Source organism: Geotrypetes seraphini, chromosome 1 (genome assembly GCF_902459505.1).
Source record: "Geotrypetes seraphini chromosome 1, aGeoSer1.1, whole genome shotgun sequence".
NCBI classification, from domain to species: domain Eukaryota; kingdom Metazoa; phylum Chordata; class Amphibia; order Gymnophiona; family Dermophiidae; genus Geotrypetes; species Geotrypetes seraphini.
The window spans coordinates 348,712,459-348,737,722 of record NC_047084.1 but is presented as its reverse complement, the minus strand read 5'-3'; the positions used below and the strand labels follow the sequence as shown (position 1 = coordinate 348,737,722).

Here is a 25,264-nt window from a genome sequence, read left to right as displayed (position 1 = left end):
TGTTGCCGTGGGACCCTTGAAAAAGAAGATATCCTCCTCTGCATCGATGCGGCCTGTGAGATACTTGAACGTCTCGATCATGTCTCCCCTCTCTCTGCGCTCCTCAAGCGAGTATAGCTGTAATTTATCTAACCGTTCTTCGTACGGGAGATCCTTCAGTCCCGAGACCATCCGGGTGGCCATTCTCTGGACCGACTCCAGCCTCAGCACATCCTTACGGTAATGCGGCCTCCAGAATTGTACATAGTATTCCAGGTGGGGTCTCACCATGGATCTATACAGAGGCATAATGACTTCAGGCTTACGGCTGACGAAGCCCCTGCGTATGCAACCTATGATTTGTCTTGCCTTGAAAGAAGCTTGCTCCACTTGATTGGCAGCCTTCATGTCCTCACTGATGATCACCCCTAAGTCCCGTTCTGCTACCGTTCTTGTTAGGATCTCGCCATTAAGGGTATAAGTCCTGCATGGATTTTGGGTACCCAGGTGCATAACTTTGCATTTTTTGGCATTGAAGCTGAGCTGCCATGTCTTAGACCAGGTCTCTAGTAAGAGTAAGAAAGTACTGAAAATGATAAGGGGTTTGTGCCAAAAGACATATGAGAAGAGACTGGGAGAGGAGGTACAGAAGAGATAATATAGAGATGTCTAAATACTTGAAAGGTATTAATATAGAACCAAATCTTTTTCAGAAAAGAAAAAATGGTAAAACTAGAGGAAATAAATTGAGGTTGCAGGGTGGTAGACTTAAGAAGAATGTTAGAAAATTATTTTTCATGGAGAGTGGTGGATGCCTGGAATGCTAGAAGGATAAATGAGGATAACTGGAAACAACCACAGCGACTGAAATCCTCACTATTCGGATTCAACACCAAGATGGCAATAGGGCTTTCAAAATCATTAATATCAAAGCATCCAGAAACTGTATATCTGGCTTCAGCTCATATCATTGCCTCCTTATGTGGTGTAACTTGTCTATTTACTTCTGTATTAAAGGTCCAGAAATAAAAACTAGTTGATAGCATAAATTCTTTTTACTTATCATTTTAATGCAGTGTCTCTAGCTTGCTCCAATGGGACCCATTTCGCCCGAAAGGCTTTCTCAAGGGTTCGTGGAGGAGCTCAAATGCGGCATCCTTCCTCATTTAGGCCAAAATGGACTTAAGACGTTTCTTTTGATTATGCCCCTCTATGTTACTAAGTTCAGTAATGATAAGGTCGGACCGAGCCCAACTACTAGTTTGGTTGAGCCTAATGCAAAAAGACAAGTCTAATGCAAATCCTTTATACCATCTTGGCTTGATCAATGACCTAGTCATCAAATTTTACCTTAGCCATTAATAAAAACCATATAAATTACAACCGGCTATTACAAAGAAACACCTAAATACTACTGTCCCTATGATAATGTGCCATCACCTTTCCACTCACATGATGCTCTGAAAACTCCTTGGCCAGAATTTTGAAAACATAATGGAGTTAAAATATAACTACGGTAGTTGTCCCCAATTCAATTAAAATATCTAGGAATATGGCTTAATAAAGATTTAGAACTATATACATTAATACAAAAAAATATGGCCATCATTAATGAAGCTACCACAAAATAGTCACCTTTGAATCTCGTCGTGGTGGGGTAGGATGAATACAATCAAAATGATACTAACACAAATAAATTATATATTGATGCTACCTGGACACTGCCCTAGAGAATTTTACAAATTGATTCAAAATTGTCTAAATTCCTTTGGAAAAGCAAACTTCCAAAAATAGCCATGAAAACACTTAAAGCTACTAAGGATAAAGATTGTGTTAACTTTTCTGATTTTTAATCTCATCATACTGCTTCTCTGCTTGGATATGGTTATCTATTGGTTAACATCAGATGTGCTACAAGAACCTCTATGTTTTGCATCTTGGAATGGGAAATGTTTCCAATTACTTTACATTTACTCCCAAATTATATACCTCCCAATATTATAAATTGTAAACTTTTATTAGACACTTACTATTAGACAAATGTCTAAAAATTGGCTGCTAGAATTCCCTTAATACATCACTGATATAATCCCAAATTAAAATTGATCACTCAATCATATTTTGCCCTCTTTGGCATTCGGTCCTTGAAACAATTTTGCTCTAACCATATCTTTTACTCTTTTGAAGAAATTTCACAAAAATATAACTTACCAAAAAACCTATACTTTAATTAGTTATGCCTTATACAAACAATAAAAGAGCTCCATAAATGTTGATAACTTGAAAGAAATGTTTCCTATCTCTGATGTAAGTAAAAAGTAGAAGGCAAATTTGCTTCACACATCTACAAAATTCTTAGTACCTTATTTTTTTGCTGCATAAGACGCACCCTAAATTTAGAGGAAGAAATCAAGAAAAAAACCAAAAAAAACCCCCACATTCTGAACCAAATTCTCCCTGCCAGGCTGACCCAACTCCACACTCCCTGCCAGACTTTGTACCCTGTCCCCCCCTCTGGTGGTCTAGTGCACAGTTCTTCAACCGCCGGTCCACAAAAAAATCTTGCCGGTCCGCGAAGGATTCGGTCCCCACCGCAACGAAAGGCCGGCGTCAGCTGACTTGCAACTTCCTGTTGCAGTCGCGGTGCCGGGACTCCTGCCTTCGCCGGGACTCCTGCCTTCCACCGCACCTCCAGACCAGCAGCGGCAGCTCTGTATATTTTTAACTTCGGCACAGAGCTGCCCCTAATCAATAGTTTAGCGCGGTTTCATGAGGCAGCTTCGGGGCCTTTGCTAGGCCGGCCCGCTTCGATGATGCGATGTGGGCCGGCCTAGCAAAGGCCCCGAAGCTGCCTCATGAAACCGCGCTAAACTATTGATTAGGGGCAGCTCTGTGCCGAAGTTAAAAATATACAGAGCTGCCGCTGCTGGTCTGGATTCTTGGCCCACTGAAGGAGGGCAAAGAGCAGCTGTCCTGAAGGTTTCCCTTCCTCTCGCCTTTGCAGGTCCCTTTCTTCCACCTTTTTTTTTTTTCTTCTTCAAACGGCAACGGGCCCCAGCATCGACATCAATCAAGTAAGTTCCACTGTTCCTTGCAAGCGGTTCTGCTCGGCCAAAGCTTCCCCTCTGACATGAGCCACCTCAGGGGAAAGAAAGTGACCCGCAAAGGTGAGGGGAAGGGGGCAGATAATGGAAGTTGGAGGGGGGGAGAGAGAAGGAGCAGATGATGGAATGGAGGAGATGAGAGAGAGAAGGGGACAGATGATGGAAGTGAGAAGAAGGGAGAGAGAGCATAAGGCAGATGGATGTAGTTGAGAGGGGAGAGCAGATGCTGAATGGAAGTGGGGAAAGAACACATACTGGATGGAAGGAGATAAATAAAGGGGGAAGAAAATAGTAAGATAATGGAGGGGTGAGGGAAAGGGGTGACAAGCTGTGGGTAGACACAGTGAAAAGAGGGAAACAGGACTAAATAGTAAGAAAGAATTTAATTTAGATGGAGGCAGAAAATAGAGAAGGAAGACCAGAGAAGAAAAGGGAAGAGAGAGCAGAGAACAATATCAGATCTGAGTGGAGGAAATGAGAAGAGAGATGCTAAAAACCACAGGGGGGAGGGAAGGACAGAGATGCCAGACCATGAGGGGAACAGAAGGAAGATGATGGATGCCAGACCAAATTGGGGGGGGGGCAGGAGGATAGATGGAAGGGGCAGATGCTGGACTGAAGAGACAGAGAAGGTTATCATGCCGCTGTACCGGGCCATGGTACGCCCTCATCTGGAGTACTGTGTCCAGCACTGGTCACCGTACATGAAGAAGGACACGGTACTACTCGAAAGGGTCCAGAGAAGAGCGACTAAGATGGTTAAGGGGTTGGAGGAGCTGCCGTACAGCGAAAGATTAGAGAAACTGGACCTCTTCTCCCTCGAACAGAGGAGATTAAGACGGGACACTATTCACCCTCTCCAAGGTAGGGAGAACGAGAGGGCACTCTCTAAAGTTGAAAGGGGGTAGATTCTGTACAAACGTAAGGAAGTTCTTCTTCACCCAGAGAGTGGTAGAAAGCTGGAACGCTCTTCCAGAGGCTGTTATAGGGGAAAACACCCTCCAAGGATTCAAGACAAAGTTAGATAAGTTCCTGCTGAACAAGAACGTGCGCTGGTAGGGCTAGTCTCAGTTAGGGTGCTGGTCTTAGACCAGAGGGCCGCCGCGTGAGCAGACTGCTGGGCATGATGGACTACTGGTCTGACCCAGCAGTGGCAATTCTTATGTTCTTAGGGCAGACGCTGGATGGAAGAGAGTGAAAAGGCAATGAAAGCAGAAACCAGAGACGACAAAAGGTAGAAAAAATAATTTTATTTCTATCTTGTGATTCAAATATATCAGATTTGAAGTATGTATCTTGCTAGTCATAACTGGGGAGTGCAAAGCCCAGGCACTACTACTTCTTTAGCTTCCAGCTGGCTTAGGGCTCTCTCTGACCAGGGGGCAGTTGCCCTAGTTCTACTCCCTAAAACCATTCCTGTCATGTGTGACTGTGATATTCTATTACAAGATATTTGTGTAGCATTCTGTAATAATTTAGCTTATTCAGTTTTCTTGATAGTAGAGGGGATATATGTGAAGGGGAGGGGAGACAGGGTTTTTGTTGATCTTTGCCCTGTATTATTTGTATTTATAAAATGACAATTGTATAGAATATTGTTTCTTTTTATACTTTAATAAAATATGTTCAATATAAAATCATAACTATTTGAGGCTTGTGCAGATGGGATCAGATGGTTTGTGGGACCGAGCTCGCGGGGATGGGGCGGCGATGGTTTAAAAATTTCAGTCTTAGTAGTTTGCCGGTCCACGAAATAATTATTTTATTTCCGCCGGTCCACAGGTGTAAAAAGGTTGAAGAACACTGGTCTAGTGCAGTGGTTCCCAACCCTGTCCTGGAGGACCACTAGGCCAATCGGGTTTTCAGGATAGCCCTAATGAATATGCATGGAGCAGATTTGCTTGCCTGTCACTTCCATTATATGCAAATCTCTCTCATGCATATTCATGCCTTTGGCCTCTTCCTCCCCCCATTGTCTGGTGATTTTTTTCTTTCCTTCCTCAGGCCCAACAATTGTCTCTTCCTTCCTTCCTCCTATGTTCCCCTCACTGCCTTCCAGCCTTTGTCCTCTTTCCCCCCAATCAGGCCCAACAATTGTCCCTTCCTCTCTCCCTCCTAGGTTCCCCTCACTGCCTTCCAGTCTTTGTCCTCTCTCCCTTCCCCCCCCAACTCAGGCCCAACAATTACCGGTATCCCTTTCTCCCTCCCAGCCTTTGTCCTCTTAAGAACATAAGAAGTTGCCTCCACTGGGTCAGACCAGAGGTCCATCGCGCCCAGCGATCCGCTCCCACGGCGGCCCATCAGGCCTATGACCTGTGAAGTGGTCCCTGACTATTCCTATAACCTACCTCTACTTCTATCTGTACCCCTCAATCCCCTTATCCTTTAGGAACCTATCTAAACCTTCCTTGAACCCCTGTAGTGTGCTCTGGCCTATCACAACCTCCGGAAGCGCGTTCCATGTGTCCACCACCCTCTGGGTAAAAAAGAACTTCCTAGCGTTTGTTCTAAACCTGTCCCCTTTCAATTTCTCCGAGTGCCCCCTTGTACTTGTGGTTTCCCAAAGTCTGAAGAATCTGTCCCTGTCTACCTTCTCTATGCCCTTCAGGATTTTGAAGGTTTCTATCATGTCTCCTCTAAGTCTCTGCTTTTCCAGGGAGAATAGTCCCAGCATTTCCAACCTGTCAGCGTATGAAAAGTTTTCCATACCTTTTATCAGTTTAGTCGCTCTTCTCTGAACTCCCTCAAGTACTGCCATGTCCTTCTTGAGGTACGGCGACCAGTACTGGACACAGTACTCCAGATGTGGGCGCACCATTGCACGATACAGCGGCATGACTTCCTTCGTCCTGGTCGTGATACCCCTTTTAATGATACCCAACATTCTGTTCGCTTTCTTTGAGGCTGTCGCACACTGTGCTGATGCTTTCAATGTTGTGTCCACCATCACCCCCAGGTCTCTTTCAAGGTTGCTTATCCCTAGCAATGATCCCCCCATTTTGTAGCTGAACATCAGGTTCTTTTTCCCTTCATGCATGACCTTGCATTTCTCTATGTTAAAACTCATTTGCCACTTTTTTGCCCACTCTTTCAGCCTCGTTAGGTCCCTTTGCAGGTCTTTGCAGTCTTCCGAGGTTCTAACCCTGCTGCAGAGTTTGGTGTCTTCCACCCCCCCCCCGCCCCCACCAAGCCCGCCTGCCGCTGTGAGGATATATCAACAAAGCAGCAGCGGCGGAGGGAGGGGGGTTGGACTCCTGGCTCAGCAGTGGGTTGAGGGACAAGCAGGGAGCTGGCACAGAACGAATTGCTGGGAAAGGCCAGGCGGGTGCAGCAATTGAACGCCACTGGCCCAGAAGCCTTAACTCACCCCCCCCCATCAGAATTGACGTCAAGGGTAAGGCTTCTGGGCTGGCGGCGTGCAATCGCTGCACCCGCCTGGCATTTCCCTTCCTCTACTTATGGCAGCATTGAGAGACAAGGATCAGCGGCAGCATGCAGCGGAAAACATAGGGTAACAGCCGGAGGGGGGGTTGGGTATTTGCTCCATAGGACGCACCCTTTTTTCCACCCACTTTTTGGGGGGGAAAAAAGTGCATCTTTTGGAGTGAAAAATACAGTAATTTCTCTTTTCATGCACATCTTGGACTTACAAAAGTTTGGGAACAAGATCTGGAAATTGCTTCAAACTGTAGCCTGGAAATACTTTTGGTATAAAGTCAACAGACTTACCATATTTTTCACTCCATAAGACACTTTTTCCACCCCCCAAAATGGGGTGGAAAAGTATGTGCATCTAATGGAGCAAATACACCCCCCCCCCCACCTTTTCTTCTGGCAGTGGTAGGTACTGGATGGCTGCCTTTCTCCCTGCAGAGCAGCGCATAAGCCAGGAGCACACCTTCGTGCTTCCTGCCTGGTCCTGCTCCGCTCCATGATTGGCTTGCCGTCAGTGAGAACCGATAGCAAGCCAATCACGGAGCGGGACCAGGCAGGAAGCACAAAGGTCGCGTTCCTGCCTTATGCACCGCTCTGCAGAGAGAAAGGCAGCCGTCCAGCACCGACCACCTCCAGAAAAAAAGATACCAGAGGGCTGCGGGCTTCCCAGCATCAGATACACCAGACGCACCTCCCTATAGAGGAGGAAAAACCAAGAAAAAAAAATTCTGAACCAAATTTTTTTTCCTTGGTTTTTCCTCCTCTACAGGGGGGTGCATCTTATAGAACAAAAAATCTTAATCTCTATATTTTCTAGACTACAAAGCAATATGGATTCTGGTTAAAAAATGGAGACAAACCTTGCTAATACCAAATTTTGTTGCCATCGTAATCAAAATGATGGCACCATAGCGCATATGATCTTCAAATGCTCATGTATTAATATTTTCTGACAAAAGATATGGTCACCTATCCAAAAAATTCTGAAAATCAACAATTCAATTTCGCTTTCCATCATCATCTTACATTCAGCACATCCTTCTTTACAATTAGATGAAACACAACAATCTTTGTTGGAAGATTGCCACAACTCTGAATATCTTTTGGTGGCATACAATTTTTTTTCATCTATAAATACGAAAAGATTGCAAAAAAAAAAAAAAAAATACCCCCAACAGATACCATAAAATTTGAAAGATTTGGAAACCTTGAAACTTACCCCTCTTTTACAAAACCCCACCAGCATTTTTTTTAGCTCAGAGAGCCGCGCTGAATGGCCCACGCTACTCCCAATGCTCAATGGGTTCCTATGAGCACCGGGAGCAGCATGGGCCATTCAGCGGGACTCTCTGCGCTAAAAAACGCTAGCGCGGTTTCGTAGAAGAGGGGGTTACTCTTTCATGGATTTAATATACTACGAATGGGTATTCTGATTGTGTTTCCGTTAATAATAAACTGATAATGATTGTAGTTTTTCTTCCCTTCTGATAATGACATCACTTATGTTTTATTTTATATAATTCTCTTTAGTTGTATCTTGTCTGTTATAAAAATGTAATAAAATGTTTAAACTAGAAAAATATAACTAGCTACAGCAGTTTTTAGTCCATAAAACTAAATTTTCAGAAAGCTTTTGACAAAGTTCCTCATGAGAGGTTCCTGAGGAAATTAAAGTCATGGGATAGGTGAGAATATTCAGTTGTGGATTAGAACTTGGTTATCGGATTTTTTTAAAAAAAGGGTAGGGTTAAATGGCCATTTTTCTCAATAGAGGAAAGTAAATACACTTCTCCCTCCATAGTCGTGACTTTGGTTATTTGCAGGTTTTGTCCTGATGGCTCTGTCCTCCAAATGTCACCATCCTAGAGCGCTGAGAAATTTCAGCATGGTCGGGCAAATGACAGTGATAAAGAAAAGTGTGCAGAGAAAATTTTAGCACTTGCTTCAGCACAGTCTGGTATTGCTTCTCCTTCAGGAACAGGTCTCAATCCATATTCACAAGAACTGCAATACCTAACTTGTTTTTAAAAGCAATCGCAAATAATGATACATTTTATTGTAATGAAATAATGATAAATTTCACAGTATTTCCTGGGGCTATACCAAAAACCAGCGAATATGAAAGGATATTTGCAGACCATCTTTGCAAGTATTTCCTGCGAATATGGAGGGAGAAGTGTAGTAGAGTTCCGCAGGGATCTGTACTGGGACCGTTGCTATTTACCTTATTTATACATGTTCGAAATTGGAATGAGGAACAAGGTGATTAAATCTGTAGGTGACATTAAACTGTTCAAAGTTGCTAAAACGCATGCAAATTTTGAAAAATTGCAGGCAGGCCTTAGGAAATTGGAATGCTGGATGTCCACCTGGCAGATGAAATTTAATGTGGACAAATGGGAAAAATAACCCAAATCACAGTTAACAGATGCTAGGGTCCATGGGGGTTAGCACGCAATAAAAAGATCCGGGTGTCATTGTAGATAATATGATGAAACCTTCCTCCCAAAAAGGCGGCCAAAAAGCAAACACAATGCTAGGAATTATTTAAAAAGAGATGTAACAAGACTAAGAATATTATAATGCCTCTGTATCGCTCTATGGTGCGACCTCACCTGGAGTACTGGTCACCTTACCTCAAGAAAGATATAGCGGAACTAGAAAAGGTTCAATGAACAGCAACCAAGATGCCATAAGGTAAGAAACAAGTACTGTATATATTTATTGGACCGGATCATAAAGATTAGTAGCATTTATGGGTTAGCCTCAGCCCCACCACTCCACCGCTGTACTATCTCGTGACCGTGGGAAGAATTATGTGGCACTTCATCACTGGCTGTCCATATATGATTTAGTAATCGTTGCTGTATAATATTTTTTATATACTAGAAAAATATAATCTGTAATTCTACTTTAGCGCAAGTAATAGTATGTGTACTTAGCTTATATCAGCCACCGCCTGGGAGTCTGACCCGACATGACGTGTTTCGCACCCTCCGGTGTTGTATCAAGGGTCTCCCGAGGTCACGCGTGTCATCCGACTCAAGTTCATATCTTTCTCTGGCTATGAACTTGAGTCGGATGACACGCGCGACCTCGGGAGACCCAGCACCGGAGGGTGCAAAACATGTCATGTCGGGTCAGACTCCCAGGCGGTGGCTGATATAAGCTAAGTACACATACTATTACTTGCGCTAAAGTAGAATTACAGATTATATTTTTCTAGTATATAAAAAAATATTATAAAGCAACGATTACTAAATCATATATGGACAGCCAGTGATGAAGTGTCACACAATTCTTCCCGTGGTTACGAGATAGTACAGTGGTGGGGCTGAGGCTAACCCATAAATGCTACTAATCTTTATGATCCAGTCCAATAAATATATACTTGTAATATGAACATTTGGGACTGGTAGAAGACAACTACTAAGGTGTTTGCCATATAATTATAAGGTAAGAAACAAGCACATCCAGTGCAGGGATCTGGAACAACACCTTAAGCGACCTAATCCTGAATTCACTAACTTACCACTCATTCAGAAAATCATTAAAAACTCATTTATTTTACAAATTTACCTGACCCTTCAATTTGGCTCTACACCTACTTCATCTCACACATCCCCCCTCCTCCACCCAATTTTACCCTGTCTCATAACTGTCCATCTACCCCAGGGGTGTCCAATGTCAGTCCTCGAGGGCCACAGTCCAGTCGGATTTTCAGGATTTCCCCAATGAATATACATGAGGTCTATTTGCATGCACTGCTTTCATTGTATGCTAATAGATCTCATGCATATTCATTGGGGAAATCCTGAAAACCCGACTGGATTGCGGCCCTCGAGGACTGACATTGGACACCCCTGATCTACCCCTTTTCAAATCTAACTGACGTTACCTCGCTGTCCTTACAGCACCTCTTCTTGTATACCGTCTTGAACTGAAAAGGTATGACAGGATATACATAAAGCTATTATTATTAATTCTGAAAATATACAGAAACTGGTACAATAAGTGCCTATTCATTTTTTAATATACAGAGCTATTCAGAATGTGTATGGTTATTTCAAAATTCCAGTTCACTGCAGGTTGCTATGCATTTGATGGAATCAAACTAAAATTCCATCTAGAAGATGGAAGCTATAAAAGTGTGAAAACCCCAAGTGCAACGTCTTCTTTGCAGAACTTTCACTTTGTACACATGAAAGTTAACCATCTGCACTGAACGCAGTTATGTATAAAATGAATTCTCGAACGGAAACTGAGAATGTAGCGCAGGCCTCTGCTGTTCTAGTTAATCCGACCACTTTCCATCCACCGACCCTCAAAAGTCCACAGCGTGCGGGAAGAACGAAGCGCACAACATACCAAATCTTTCTTCCTGGAAGAACTTTATGCCCCTATTATACGTCAACCTCGTTTCCCCCCCTCTTGTCTGTACAGTCCGCCCCCGCCCCTAACTCATCCCCGCCCCCACCACCAACAAAAAGTGTTTTATAGCACTTCAGTTATTAATGACACTATAAACCCTTATTGAAGTGTTGTTGTTTTTAATGCTCCTTCTTGTACTCGTTTCAAACCTGCAACTACGAAAGTCGTCCCGCTCCAACAGAGCACATATAGCATGCCTGCAAAAAGGGTCCCGGAGCTGCAGAAAAAGTAGAGAGGACTTTTGGCCAGGAACTGCGCTCATCGCGCGCTTGTAATCCCTCCCCCCCCCCCCCCTCCCCTATAACCCGTCAGCCGTACCAGGATAGCGCAAGTTATTAAAGGAACACAGACAAAACGCACGTGCGCACACCCCTGTCTAAAGTGAGAAGGGGTGGAGGGGGGTGCGGGAGTCGTCGCGCTTGCTTTACCTTCTGCCAGTAGCTCCTCCACAGTGACCTGGTGCATTCCCACCGAAAACACTCTGCCATGGACCGCCCCTCCTGCGCCTACTGACCCGCTCCCAGCGCCCGCGGGCCCCGAGCCTGCCCCGCCGCCGCTGCCACCGCCGGAGCTCTCGCACTTGGGCATCCGAGAGAACTTCTTCATGATGCTTGTGGTGGTGGTGGTGGTGGCGGCGGCAGCAGCGCCGCCTCCGCCCCCAGCTAGGGACCCTTCTCCAACGGCCGGCGGGCGAGGGGAAGAGCCGACCGCCGCTCTCGAACGCGGCGGAACTACAGGGTAGGCGTGGCCCACATACGACACCCTTCTTTTTTCCTTCCCCCACGCAGCAGGTACCAAACGCCGATAACTCCCGCTCGCAGCAACACGAAAAGCAGCACTTCCCTAGCAGCAGTGGCAGAAGCGACGCCACCTACTAGCGCGCATGCGCGCACCCTATCAGACCTCTACGGTTGCCATTGCTATGACGATCACCTGCCGCTTGCGCTACGTTGCCCTGCTCCGCTTACGAGCGCTTCTGCGCGCAACCCCGGAAGTGACCTTATATTCAATATATGGAGTGGTGAAGTTGGCTAGAGATTAGCGTTGACCATAAGGAAAATCTGGCTTAAATTTCACTGCTGTTGCTTCTCATGCACATCATTTAACTCAGTGGTTCCCAACCTTGTCCTGGAGGACCAACAGGCCAATCGGGTTTTCAGGCTAGCCCTAATGAATATGCATGAGAGAGATTTGCATATAATGGAAGTGACAGGCATGCAAATCTGCTTCATGCATATTCATTAGAGCTAGCCTGAAAACCCGATTGGCCTGTTGGTCCTCCAGGACAGGGTTGGGAACCACTGATTTAACTCTCGGTTTCTTTAGGTGCAAACTTAGATTGGAAGCTCTTTTGGTGCAGGGAATGTAAAAGAATGAACTAAGCTCAAATAGAGCTAAATAGGTTTAAAAGGCGCTTTACAACTAAGGAAGTGAGCCCATATGCTCAAAAGTCACAGTGCGTTTAACCCAGGGGTGTCAAAGTCCCTTCTCGAGGGCTGCAATCCAGTCTGGTTTTCAAGATTTCCTTAATGAATATGCATGAGATCTATTAGCATACAATGAAAGCAGTGCATGCAAATAGATCTCATGCATATTCATTGGGGAAATCCTGAAAACCTGACTGGATTGCGGCCATCAAGGAGGGACTTTGACACCCCTGGTTTAACCGATTTAGCATCAAAGTATTTCAGCTATTAATCACCGTCTTTTCCTTGGTTTGTAGTACCTCTGATAATCGTATGCAAATGCATTACAATGAGCTCATCAGTATTACAATGAGCACTCCAACCAATGCCCACATGGCCTTTAACTATCCGACAGGTCAGGAGGTACCGGTAGTCTTGAAAAGCATATGCTGGCAGATCTCGGTTGCATGTGTGCTGGTTAAAGCTGCTGTGGAAGTTAAAAAAAAATCTGGTGGAGAGAACCCTCCTGGATGCCTGTATAACCTAACTTTCAACAGCTTTTATAGAATCTGACCTTATGTTTAAAATGGGAAGCCAGCCGTAATGGTCCTTCTCAGTTTATAGTTCAGACCTTACACTTGAATCATAATCCCGCTATGCAGTATCCATTCCAGCCAAGAAAACCATGACTACAATGAGTCCATAAGCATGAGATAGACTAGCATGAGATAGACTAGCAAATTTCAGGGAAGTATGAGCTACAAGCAGTGGGAGGGAACAGAAGCTGTAAAACCAGGCCTATCTTATCTGTCCTTATGACCTGGAGTCAGCAATCACCGAGATCGTTTCCTATATCCAGGGGGAAGAATTATACTATGATACAAATTTTCTACCAAAGAAGGGTCAAAGCAGAAAGTTAATACGTGTGGTCTGTAGGCTGTCTGTTTTTCTGCAGTCTGCCTTCCAGGATTTCCTCTCTTTGGATTTATGAAGAGGCTTACTTCTGCCAATGTGCTTACATCAGCATTTCACAAGAGTATGAGGTAAAGGAAGTAGCAGCATGTTTGTCGATGACCCCAGCTTCCTTTTTCCAGAATGTAATTCTGACTACCTTCTTTATCACATGATTTTTTTAGTCACATTTTGCTTTGAAAGTGAGTAAGAATGTGAACAGCAACTCCAAAGCTCACAAATATGAAAAAAAATCACATTCTATTTGTTTTACAAAAACTGATACAAATAGCAAATCCTTTACATTAGAAAAGGAATAACAATAATTTAAAAAATAATACATTCAAAAATATAGGCATAAGAAAGTACCTGACCTAACTTCCCTTTTACAAAGCTGCATTAGGCTTTTCTATCGCCGGCCGCAACAGTGTTAGTTCCGATGCTCGTAGGAATTCTATGAGCGTCGGAGCTAATACTACTATGGCTGGAAATAAAAAAGCCTAATGCAGCTTCGTAAAAGGGGGGATTAATTAGTAAACTGGCTGTAATTACTGTGTGAGCTTTAACAAACTCATAATTGAAAAAAATGAATTGGGAAATAGATGCCTATCTTCTTAGGCGTGATTCTACAAAAGATAGACACCTATCTCATGGCACCTAGTGGCACTTTACTCCAAAGTAGGCTTGTTTAGGGGCAAAGGACTTAGGTACCACTAGGCATAATTCTCTAAAGGACTTAGGCACCTATAATGTAAGTCTTTAAAACCCTTGCCTACATGACAAGTGCCTAAGTTTTAAGTTAGACGCGATTCTATAATAGTTGCCTAAGTGTGACAGATAAGAAATAGGCACCTATCTTTTTAGATGCCATTTCTTGTACAACAGGACTGGTAGTTTTGAACATCAGGTTTCAATCCACACTCATTGCGGGGTTTATATGGAGCCCACTGTTTGTTTTTATGCTCCACTCCCATCACTCTGGAATGAGATCCTCCCCCTCAATTTTACTCTCTAGAAACGAGGAGTAGGGAGGCTGTCAGTTCTGTTCAAGTTTAATCTTTATTTGGGGGGGTGGTTATAATCTGGTTGGAAGTTTTCGGTGCTGCAGATCCCGGTCAACCCAGGGCATCTCTGGTTGCGAGAAGATAAAGATTCTCAGGGCTGAGGTCTGTAGCCTGTAAGCACATACCTTGCATGAGTCCTGTGTGGCCAGTCTGCATCAGTAGTTCTCAGAGCTCAGGGTCTGTACCCTTGGGAGCAATCTCAAACCCAGGTTTGTCCACAGTGGGCTTGAGTGGCTCATCCCAAGATATGTCCACAGAGGGCTTGAGTGCAGACTGAGCAGGTCCCATGACAGTTTATTCAGGATTGGGGCCGACTGTGTTCTTCCGCCCACAACATCACACAGCTCCGGTGGGGGTCTGAGGGTCCAGTTCCACTCATGGATTGGACAGCAGTCCGAAGAAACAAGCCATATGTTGGACTCCAGGCTTGTCTGAGGCAGAGATTTTCTCTCACCTCTGATTTTAGGCTTTCCTATGGCTCCAGCACAGCACAGTGAGTAAGGCAGCCTATGGGAAAAATCAGGGTTCCTTAAAACTAATTTTTTTAAGGTTTCTGAGGTTAGGGCTCAGGTTCCCCATCACTCAAAACCCCTTCCCTGCATTTTATTAGTTTGCATTTTTTCTCCATGGGCCGCTTTAGGTGCAAGAATTGCTATTGTGGTGGCCATTTTGGATTTCCCAATTTTATTTTAAAAGCCTCCATCTGCCTCAATACTCCCTAAATTTGACAGAAAACAGTATAGATCAGTGGTCTCAAACTCAAACACGTTGCAGGGCCACATTTTGTATTTGTAGGTACTTGGAGGGCCTCAAAAAAAATAATTAATGTCTTATTAAAGAAATGACAATTTTGCATGAGATAAAACTCTTTGTAGTTTATAAATCTTTCCTTTTGGCTAAGTCTTAATAATAATATTGTAATTTATAGCTAAAGACACAAGATATCAAGATATTGAAGGGAATTGACTTAGTAGAGACAGAGAGATTGTTCACCCTCTCCAAGGTGAAGAGAACGAGAGGGCATTCGCTAAAGTTAGAAGGGAATAGATTCCGTACAAACGTAAGGAAGTTCTTTTTCACCCAGAGAGCAGCGGAGGTCTGGAACGCTCTCCCGGAGGCTGTTATAGGGGAAAGCACCCTTCAGGGTTTCAAGACAAGGTTGGATAAGTTACTTGCTAGACTCAAATAGGGCACTGGTCTTTGACCTAAGAGCCGCCGTATGAGCGCACTGCTGGGCACGATGGACCACTGATCTGACCCAGCAGTGGCAAATCTTATGATCAAGAAACTTTTATTTTACTTTTGTGATTATGATTAACATACTGAGGGCCTCAAAATAGTACCTGGCGGGCCGCATGTGGCCCCTGGGCCGCGAGTTTGAGACCACTGGTATAGATGGACTCCTCAGGTGACATACTTCAGATTCATGTCAGATTTGTGTCAGATGCCTATATGAAGAGGTCATTCCACTCATGCAGCACATGGAGGGGTGGGGGGCAGGAGCTTCGGGCTTCACCTCCCCTTCTGTTTCTGGTGGTTTAAGTGCTCAGTTAGAGCATTTTGTTAGCCTGAAATTCTGTCAGGTGCCAGAGAAAGTGGACTTGGCATCCTTGGTGAAATGCAGCCATGTGCAGGCTGATGACCCTGCCAGGACCCTCTGGACAACCTGGGCAGTGGTTCACTTTCAAATTCATACACATGATGTTTGAAGCCTTTTTAGGTTGTGAAAGCCAACCTAACCCTGCAGGGGCCTCAGTGGATGTTACACCAGGACTTTTAGCTAAAGGTGCAGGGCCCACCTCAAGGAGCCATGCTGATTTCTCAGGGAGCCAAATACTAATGGACTCAGAGAATGATGGTTCAGAATCCATGCCTTTAATTTCTCATTCAGGATCCTCAGTGCTGGAAGAGATAGCCCTGAATCTCGGAGAGGATCCAAGGGTGTGAAGGTTATTCAAACTAGAGAATGACACAGGGAAAAAAATTTGTCCCCATCTCCGCCCCGTTCCCATGAGCTTGTGTGCAGGGGTCAAGATTAGATTTCTTAAAAAACAGACAAATTATTGGTGTACACTTCTCCCTCCATATCCGCAGTTTCCGTATCTGCGGATTCACAATTTTTCAGCTGCTGGCTCTGCCCCCCAAAAATTACATCATCATTAAAGTTCCTTTTTCTTTTACTGTACCGATAAAAAAGTTCATCGCTTACCATTCACTCTATAAATCTCTGCTTCCATGCGATGTTGTTCGCTTTTTCGACCGAGAACTCTGCTAATTCCCTGGCCAGGGGGGGAGCCGTTGACTGTCGCAGCATGGTGAGTGTGGGGAGTGGGTGGGAAAGGCTTGCCAAGCTAGGAAATACCGCCAAGAGCTAGTCGGGGCGGGGAGAGAGTGTAATTCTGTGGACTCTCGAGCGCAAGTGTTTTGATTTGAGTATTAACTATGCTTTTCAAATGTGAAGAAACCTCTCACCATTTGTGATGACGGGTGACAGGGGCTGCTGGTAGAGAAATCCTCTACGCACACACACAGTCTATGGCAGTTCTGTAAAAGATTTCGGGAACAGGTCCTGTACCCTAACAGGACAGTTTCCGAACAACTCCAACACGTGGACTAGCGGTGTTAAAAGTATGGTGACCTGGGTTAGTCACTGTTGGAAACAAGATACAGGCTCGATGGACCCCTTCAGTCTCTCCCAGCATTGCAACTTTTATGTTCTCAGTTAAACCGGAAGAAGCAGACGCTCAATAGTTCACACGTGTACCTCCTTCCTCTTCTTTCCTGTTTGGTATCTTTGCCTCGCTTGTCTACTTCCCCCCTCCCCCTGTTCTCTTTTTTCTAGCTTATTTTTTTTTTTTAAATCGTCTGTGTCCTGCTCCAAGCCCTAAAATCGCTGGGAATCGCTGCTCCAAACTGCGAATAACAGTTGAAAAGTTATTTGCAGTTTCAATAGTAAAAACGACGGCGTTTTCACAAAACCGTGAATAACATATAAAAAGTTATTCATGGTTTTTCAGTATTTGCATCTGTGGTCCACCTGCATCCCCCGCGAATAAGGAGGGAGAAGTGTATAGCACTGTGTATGTCTGGTAGCACTATAGAAATAAGTAGTAGTAGTAGAGGATCCTTTCAAGATTTGGAGTGAGTCCCGTGTTAAGACTGGAATTCATTCTATCAAGAATTATATCTGAACAGTATGAAAAAATATTTTTCTAAAAGCTGGGGATGATATCTCCATAAGAAGAGCTATTATTTAGAATTGATACAACTTTTCATAGACTAGTTTTTCTTCAAAGACAAAAAAAATTGGCAAACAGCTTGCTGACTGTGTCAGAATTACGATTCAAAAGAGTGCTATTATACAATGAAAATAAAAGTGTAGAAGGGAAAAGCTTCCTTTATTACTCAATGTCTTATGAATCATAACATTTACAAAGAGGTCAGCATCTACCAACACTTGAAGGAAATCCCTATGAGTGCACAAATAGCAGTTACTGCTTATAAAAGGAGACAAAGGAACTGAGTATGCTATTCAAAAGGCAAGTCTATATTGAGCTTGAATAACTTGTCCAGCATTCCAGTCTGCAATAGATTACTTACCCACAATGGAGTGGATAACATGAGAACAGACCTAGTGAAGCTTGAAGAATATATAGTCCAGAATTTGGCAACTAAGATAAAATGCTAAAAATGCAAGGTCATGCATATATGTTACAAAAATCTGAGGGAGGTGCATTTTAGGGAGTAACGTGCCTGAGCACTGGCACAGAATACTGGGGACTAATGTTGAATGAGCTTATGCAGACCATGCCGGTATTGAGCCCTCTCCTGATCCCCTTCATGGCTTCCCAAAGAGAGCCACCCTCTCTCGTACACCTTCCCCACAGCCTGTGACACTTAAAGCTACTTCCTTCCCCCTCAACAAGCCCTCCCCATCCCCCAACTCCCCCCCCCCCCCAAGGTGTAGGTATTCCCCCTGGGCCTACCTGATGCAGCCATTTTATAAATTAAGCCACAAGGGGCAGGAGCACATGGCCTTCCCTCCTGTCCCCAGTGATTCTCACAGACCACCAGGTATATCACATTGGTCCAGAGGGACCTAAACTAAACTAACTAAACTAAGCCTTAAGTTTATATACCGCATCATCTCCACGGAAGTGGAGCTCGACATGGTTTACAAAGTTTAAAAATATAGGAAAAGAGAGGAGAAAGATTTACAAGAGCATGTGAATAGAGGAGGATGTGAACAGGGGAAGAGACGTTAGATGTTAGAGAAAAGCCAGGTTTTCAGTTGTTTTCGGAATAGTTGGAGGGAGCCTAGATTCCGCAGCGGGATAGTGAGATCGTTCCAAAGGCCCGTGATTCCATTTTCATTCCAGAGAAGGGATCTTCCCAGTTTGCCAGCGTGGAGAATGCCGTGTAGAGAGGGGAAGGATAGTTTATATCTGTGAGCGGATCTGGTGATAGCAGGCGTCCGGACGAGGAAGGATAGAGGGATTAGGGGCGGAAGGATGCCGTGAATGATCTTGAAGGCCAGGCAGGAGCATTTGAAATGAATTCTGGAAAGTACTGGGAGCCAGTGGAGATTAGTAAGTAGAGGGGAGACGTGATCAAATTTGCATTTGGCAAAAATCAGCTTGGCTGCAGTATTCTGGATAAGTTGGAGTCTGCAAAGACTTTTTTTTGTTAGGCATAAATAAATGGCGTTACAGTAATCGAGTTTGGATAGGATGATGGATTGTACAAGGACGGTGAAATGTTGTTGGTGAAAGTAGGATCTTACTTTCCTCAGCGTGTGGAGGCTGAAAAAACATGATTTTGCCAGGGAATTCAGGTGATCGTTGAGGGAGAGGGAGGAATTGATAGTGATGCCGAGGACCTTGCTTGAGAATTCAAGGTGCAGAGCAGGGCCTGTGGGCAGTGTGAAGAGGGTGGGCAGATGTACTAATTTTGGGCCGAGCCAGAGTAATTTTGTTTTTGATTCATTTAATTTCATCTGTACAGAGAGGGACCAGGCGTGAAGTCTCATTATGCATGAAGTGATATTCTCTTGGAGGTTTGTGAGGTTCTGGTCTGTTTCGAGGAGGATAAGTATATCGTCTGCGTATGTGTATATTGTTTCAAGGGGGGTTAATTTGAGGAGCTTCAGGGAGGTCATGTACATGTTGAAGAGAATAGGGGATAGGGGGAGCCCTGTGGGACACCACAGGATGGTGTCCACGGAGCGGATTTGGAGCCGTTTGTGTTGACAATGTAGGAACGCGCGCGAAGGAAGTTTGAGAACCACTTTAGGACAAAGGAGTCTATTCCTATCTCAGAAAGTTGGTAGATTAATATGTCATGGTGCACGACGTCGAAAGCCGCGGAGAGATCAAACTGTAGAAGAACAGCAAATTTGTTTCGAGCGTGTAGTTGTTACACCGTTGAAATTAAGGAGACTAGGAGGGACTCGGTGCTGAAATTGGGTCTAAATCCGTATTGGTAGTGTTGGAGACAGGGCCGCCATCAGAAATTTCTGGGCCCCTTACTGAGCAATCCTATTGGGCCCCCCACGCACCCCTTCCCCCCCCCCCAACGCCCCCCCCCTTTTCCATGGGCCGAATACACACATACTTTTCTGCTAATGCTCCACCTAAGCCAGTCTCGTAAAATCTTCTCACGTCCATTGGGTTATTTGGCATAGAGGAGATATTCATAAAAAGAACGTCCGTCAAGATCTTTACTCATAGACTGTGCCATTTGCTTTAAATCATCTTCCATCATTAATCCAAATTGCACAATTCTTTCTCTGTCTTTGTCCTGAATGGCATCTGGCCACATTGCTGGATCCTTCCAGTCAACAAATTTATGAGCAGGCGCGGAGAACGCATTTTTAAACAAATGTAGTTTATCCTTGTACTCCTTATGTAATTTTAATCATCTATGGATATGTTTGTATGTTTATTGTTCAAATGGTTTTATTTATTTCCCCAAATTTATTTTTGTTATACGCATTGAAAATATTTGATATTGCGTTTAAATCAAAATCTCAATAAACTTGAAACTTGAAACGAGTGCCCGTGAGATTGTGGGAGGGTTAAATACTCAAAACTTAGAAGAATAACAATTTACTTAAAGTTTTTGCTACGCCAGCTTTCTGGTATCTTTACATACAGTGGCGTACGTAGCATATGTAACACCCGGGGCCCATCATTTTTTGGCACACCCCACCATCTGTAAGAAAAACATGATTTTTAATAACAAACCACATGTCACACATGAGTACCTAGGAAAAGGCAGCATCTTACATATTGCAGTGAGCAGTACATCAATACACCCATTGTAAAACTAAACAAGCCAGACCAGCACAGATCAATCCTACACCGTCAATCCTAACAGAAAACCATGTCTTTCGAACACACAGAACACAGAAAACACCTTCGCCTAGTATGGAATATGTCATCACAAACTAACCCCTCACTCTTTTACAAAACTGTAGTGTGGATTTTAGCCACAGTGGTAACAGCCCTGACGCTCATAGAATTCTGAGCATCAGAGCTGCTACCACCATGGCTGGCGCTAAAAAACGCTCCACAGTTTTGTAAAAGGGGGGATAAAATAGAAATACACAGTTTCAACGCTCTAGCTCAGAGGTGCCCAAACTTTTTGAGCTTGTGAGCTACTTTAAAATGACCAAGTCAAAGGGGATCACGTGACGCTATGCTCAGGAGCAGACGGTGATTCGCGTCTCTCCTGCCGCCTACCTGGAATCGCCCAACTTTAGCTGACTCTTCGCCCCCGTCGGACCGCTGTTTTCCTGCTGGGGGCTAATTGGAGACGGCGCCGGTGTGGTGGAGTGCGAGCGGGGCTGTATGGCGGCAAAATCAATCCGACCGCACAGAGAACGCGCCCGGCTCGCTGAAGAAAAAATGGCGGCGGTCACCAGCCCAGCGGGGCCTTCAGCTTCTCCGTCGTGGGTGGCGGAGATCACCACGGAGGTAACGGCGGCTTTGGAGTCCGTGCTGGAGAAGCGGCTCAAGCCGCTCGATGACAAGCTGGAGCGGCTGCAGGGGAAGCTGGATGGTGTAGGCAGAGACCTGGAGCAGTTCCAGAGCAGGGTCGGCGAGGTGGAAGACCGCGTGGGTGGAGTGGAACAAGCACAGAGCCAGCAGTTGCAGCGTCTGGAGGCACTGGAGCTCAAGGTGGATGAGCTGGAAAACCGGGCCAGAAGAAATAACCTTCGCTTTGTGGGGCTCCCAGAGTCTTTGGGGGAGTCAGACTTGCAATCCTTTATGGAGCGCTGGATCCCAGAGTCCTTGGGGCTCTCGACTGCGCTGGGTCGCTTCCGGGTGGAGAGGGCCCACAGGATTGGAACTCGGCGGGACGCGGATGCCAGACCCCGAGTGGTTATCATCCGAGTGCTCAACTTTGCTTACAAGTCCGCGATCCTGCAGGCGCTGAGAGGAGGTCGTCAGCTGACTTATGAGAACCGTAAAGTATTGTGCTTTCAGGACTATTCTCCCCAGGTGGCTCAGCGGCGTCGGGGCTTCAGCTCCGTTTGTTCAGCCTTATTCACTCGTCGGATCCGGTTTGCTCTACTGTATCCTGCTCGACTCCGTGTCTCCCAGGGGGGCTCGGTTCGCTTCTTTGAGTCCCCATCGGCAGCCCGGGATTACTTGGCCCAATTGGATGGCGGTGGTGGCCTTCCGTCATCTACTGCCCCGTGACCAACTGCTTGGAAGACACGGCTGCTTGTTGGCGGGCAGTGACATTTGAACCTGGGGAGCCTTGATGATATTGGCTTTTCCCCCCCTCCGCTTTTTCATCAATTTTCTGTGGGGCCCTCTGCCCCCTGCTTGGAGTCTTGGAGGGGAGTTTGCGGAGCTCTGGGAGTGCCCTGCTTCCTCAGCGGTCCTCTGGTGGGCAGGCTGCTGTTTTTGCCCTGTTCCCCGGGTTGCCTTCGTTTGCCTTTGTTCTTGGTTGGGATCTTTTTTGGACTATGATTGGACTTTGTTGGGGGGCTCGGGAGACACGGGGGGGGCTGAGTTTTTGGGAGTTTGGTTGTGGGGGTCGGGGGGTAGTGGAGTGTGGGGAGTGCAAGGGGAGTTAGAGTGCTGAGTGTTTATGAGGGGGTGGTTGGGTCCTTGGGGGGGAAGGTTTGTGTGGGCTGGACATGTGGTGGCCTCTTCCCAGATTATGGGTGGGGGGGACCCTGAGGCGGGTGGGGTTGGGTTGTTGCTCTTTGAGGGTATAGATGGGGGGGATTTGCTCTTGGTATCGGGGGTAGGTTGCTTCATGGGGGCTTTTAGTGGGGGTGGTCCAGGTAGGCTGGCGTCTTCATGTGATGGGTCCTCTTTGGAGGATCGCACTGGGGGGGTTTTTGGGGGGTGGGGGTTTGGGGGGCGGTGGGGGGGGAGGTTGGGGTGGGGGGTTGGAGGGGGGGGGGTTCGATTCGGAGCAGGGGGAGGTCGGTTTTTCTTTTGATCCGGAGTGGCTTGGGGGAGGTTGGTTTGGTGGGACACCGCAGTGCTCAGGAGCCCGCTTGCTGGGACGGTGCTCTGGAGTGCCCATGGAATTTTTTCACCTTTGTTTGGTGTTTTTGTTTTCTGTTTTTCCATGGTTCGAGTGGTGACCTGGAATGTTGGGGGGGTCACGTCCCCGGTGAAGCGTACTAAAATTCTTCAAGCTTTACAACGCCTCAAGGCTGATATTGTATTGCTACAGGAGACACACCTTACTGCGGCGGAGCATGCTAAACTCCGGCGGGGTTGGGTGGCTGTGTGCAAGGCGGCGGCTGGCTCCAGCCGGAAATGCGGGGTGGCTATTTTGGTTCGTAAGGGGGTTGCTGCTAGTCTGGACTCTGTGGGGGCTGACTCTGAGGGCCGATATATCTTTTGTAGGGCTCAGATCGCGGGGTCTGTGGTTCTTTTGGGTAGTGTTTATGCTCCTAACACGTATGATCGGAGATTTTATAGGCGTTTACAGGCGATCCTTGCGCCCCATCAGGGTGTGCCGATGTTGTTGGGAGGGGATTTTAACTCGGTTTGGGACCCCTCTCTGGATAGATCATCTGCGGTCCCTAATCGCCGGGCTCAGGACGGCAGGGGACTCCCCTCCTTCTGTCAGCTGTTGGAGTTGGAGGATGTTTGGAGGATTTTGCACCCGACTGAGAAAGATTTTACTCATATGTCTCGGGCGCATTCCACGCAGTCACGTATTGACTACTTGCTTCTTTCGCGGGCTGTTTTTTCTCAGGTGGAGCGAGCGGAGATTGGTCCCTACGCGATTTCAGATCACGCTTGGGTGTGGCTGGAGTGGACGCCCCCGGGGCAGTCCTCGCAGTCCCGTCAATGGAGATATCCTCTTTGGCTCGGTCAAGATCCCAAATTCTATGATTCGTTGGTGGCGCGCTGGAAAGATTATTGCTATCATAATGATCAGCACCGGGAGGACCCTGTTCTTTTTTGGGAAACCGCTAAGGCGGTTCTTCGTGGGCATATTATTAGTTATGTTTCGCAAGCCAAAAAGACTCGGGATCGGGAAATTCTTCGTTTGTCCCGGTTGTTGGGGAATCTTCGTCGAGCGTATGGACGTCAGCCTACTGATGTCAACCGGCGGGCCTTGTTGGAGGTGCAGGTCGCTCTGAATGAGAAACTTCACCAGCGGGCAGCTAAGAGCCTGGCCTATTACAAATATCGTCTTTATGCTTATGGTAACAAATGTGGCCGCCTATTGGCTCGTTTGATTTCTCACAGGGAGAGTAGACAGAAAATAGTAGCCCTTACCTCTTCGGATTCCAGGCCTATTACAGCGGATGCGGACATTTGTCAGGCTTTTCGGGACTACTATGCTGAGTTGTATGCAGAGCCTTCGACTCAAGGTCTCCCGGGGGAGCTGTATTTGGATTCTTTGGATTTACCTGGTTTGGACCCGGCCCATTTGGAAACGCTGAATGCCCCATTGTCGGAAGAGGAGGTGGATTTGGTTATTCGTCAGAGCCCGACCTTGAAGGCGCCGGGCCCTGACGGTTTTCGGGCAGAATTTTATAAGTTGTTGCGGGAAGAAATTGTCGCGCCGCTTACGGCTATGTTCAATGTCATGGTGGATGCGGAGGCTATGCCGGCTTATCTTAACTTGGCTCATGTTATAGTTCTGCCTAAGCCGGGACGTGACCCCACTAGGGTGGAATCCTATCGCCCTATTTCTCTGCTCAACTGCGAAGTGAAGATCTTGGCTAAGGTTCTGGCCAATCGGTTGGCTTGTGTTCTTCCTGCGCTTCTTCATGAGGCTCAGGTGGGGTTTGTGCGGGGCCGTTCGGTCGAGAAGAACTTGAGACGCATTCTAGCCTCTTTGGAGTTGTGTGCGCGCCGCCAACTGCCGTCGCTTATGGTCAGCTTTGATGCAGAAAAAGCTTTTGACCGGGTTCGTTGGGATTTTTTATTTGCCACCTTGGCCAAGTATGGGTTTGCGGGCCGTTTTGTTTCGGCGTTGAGGGCCTTGTATGCTTCTCCGACAGCGGCCCTTCTGGTGAACGGTTGCAGTTCTTCGTTGTTTGCTATCTCCCGTGGAACGAGACAGGGCTGTCCTTTGTCCCCGCTTTTGTTTATTCTCACTTTAGATCCTTTGCTACGCGCGATTCATTCGACTCCTGAGGTGCAGGGGGTTTCCTTTGGTTCCATTTGCTTTAAGGTGGCGGCTTTTGCAGATGATCTTTTTGTTCATCTTACGGACCCGCAGCGTTCGTTGCCGGCGTTATTGGAAACGATTCAGGAGTATGGGGACTTTGCGGGTCTTCGTTTGAACTTGGGGAAGTCGGAGGCTTTGCCCACTTCGTCTAGCTTGCGGACTAACTGGGGGGCTTCCTTTCCGCTGCGTTGGGCGACGGATTCCTTTTGTTATCTAGGGGTTCGGCTCA

At 46.1% G+C, this 25,264-nt stretch overlaps 1 protein-coding gene across 4 annotated transcripts in view; it reads right to left on the bottom strand.

Moving 5' to 3' along the window:
• The window catches only part of BMP2K (BMP2 inducible kinase), a 284,761-nt gene extending 272,804 nt beyond the window's left edge, over positions 1–11,957 (bottom strand). For 2 of the 4 annotated variants that reach the window (XM_033963540.1, XM_033963550.1), the window contains exon 1: positions 11,378–11,876. In XM_033963540.1, the coding sequence (XP_033819431.1) occupies positions 11,378–11,555 (178 nt within the window). In that variant the 5' untranslated portion in view covers positions 11,556–11,876. The other 2 variants (XM_033963569.1, XM_033963559.1) reach the window with 2 other exon arrangements.
• Between the last annotated feature and the right edge of the window lie 13,307 nt (positions 11,958–25,264).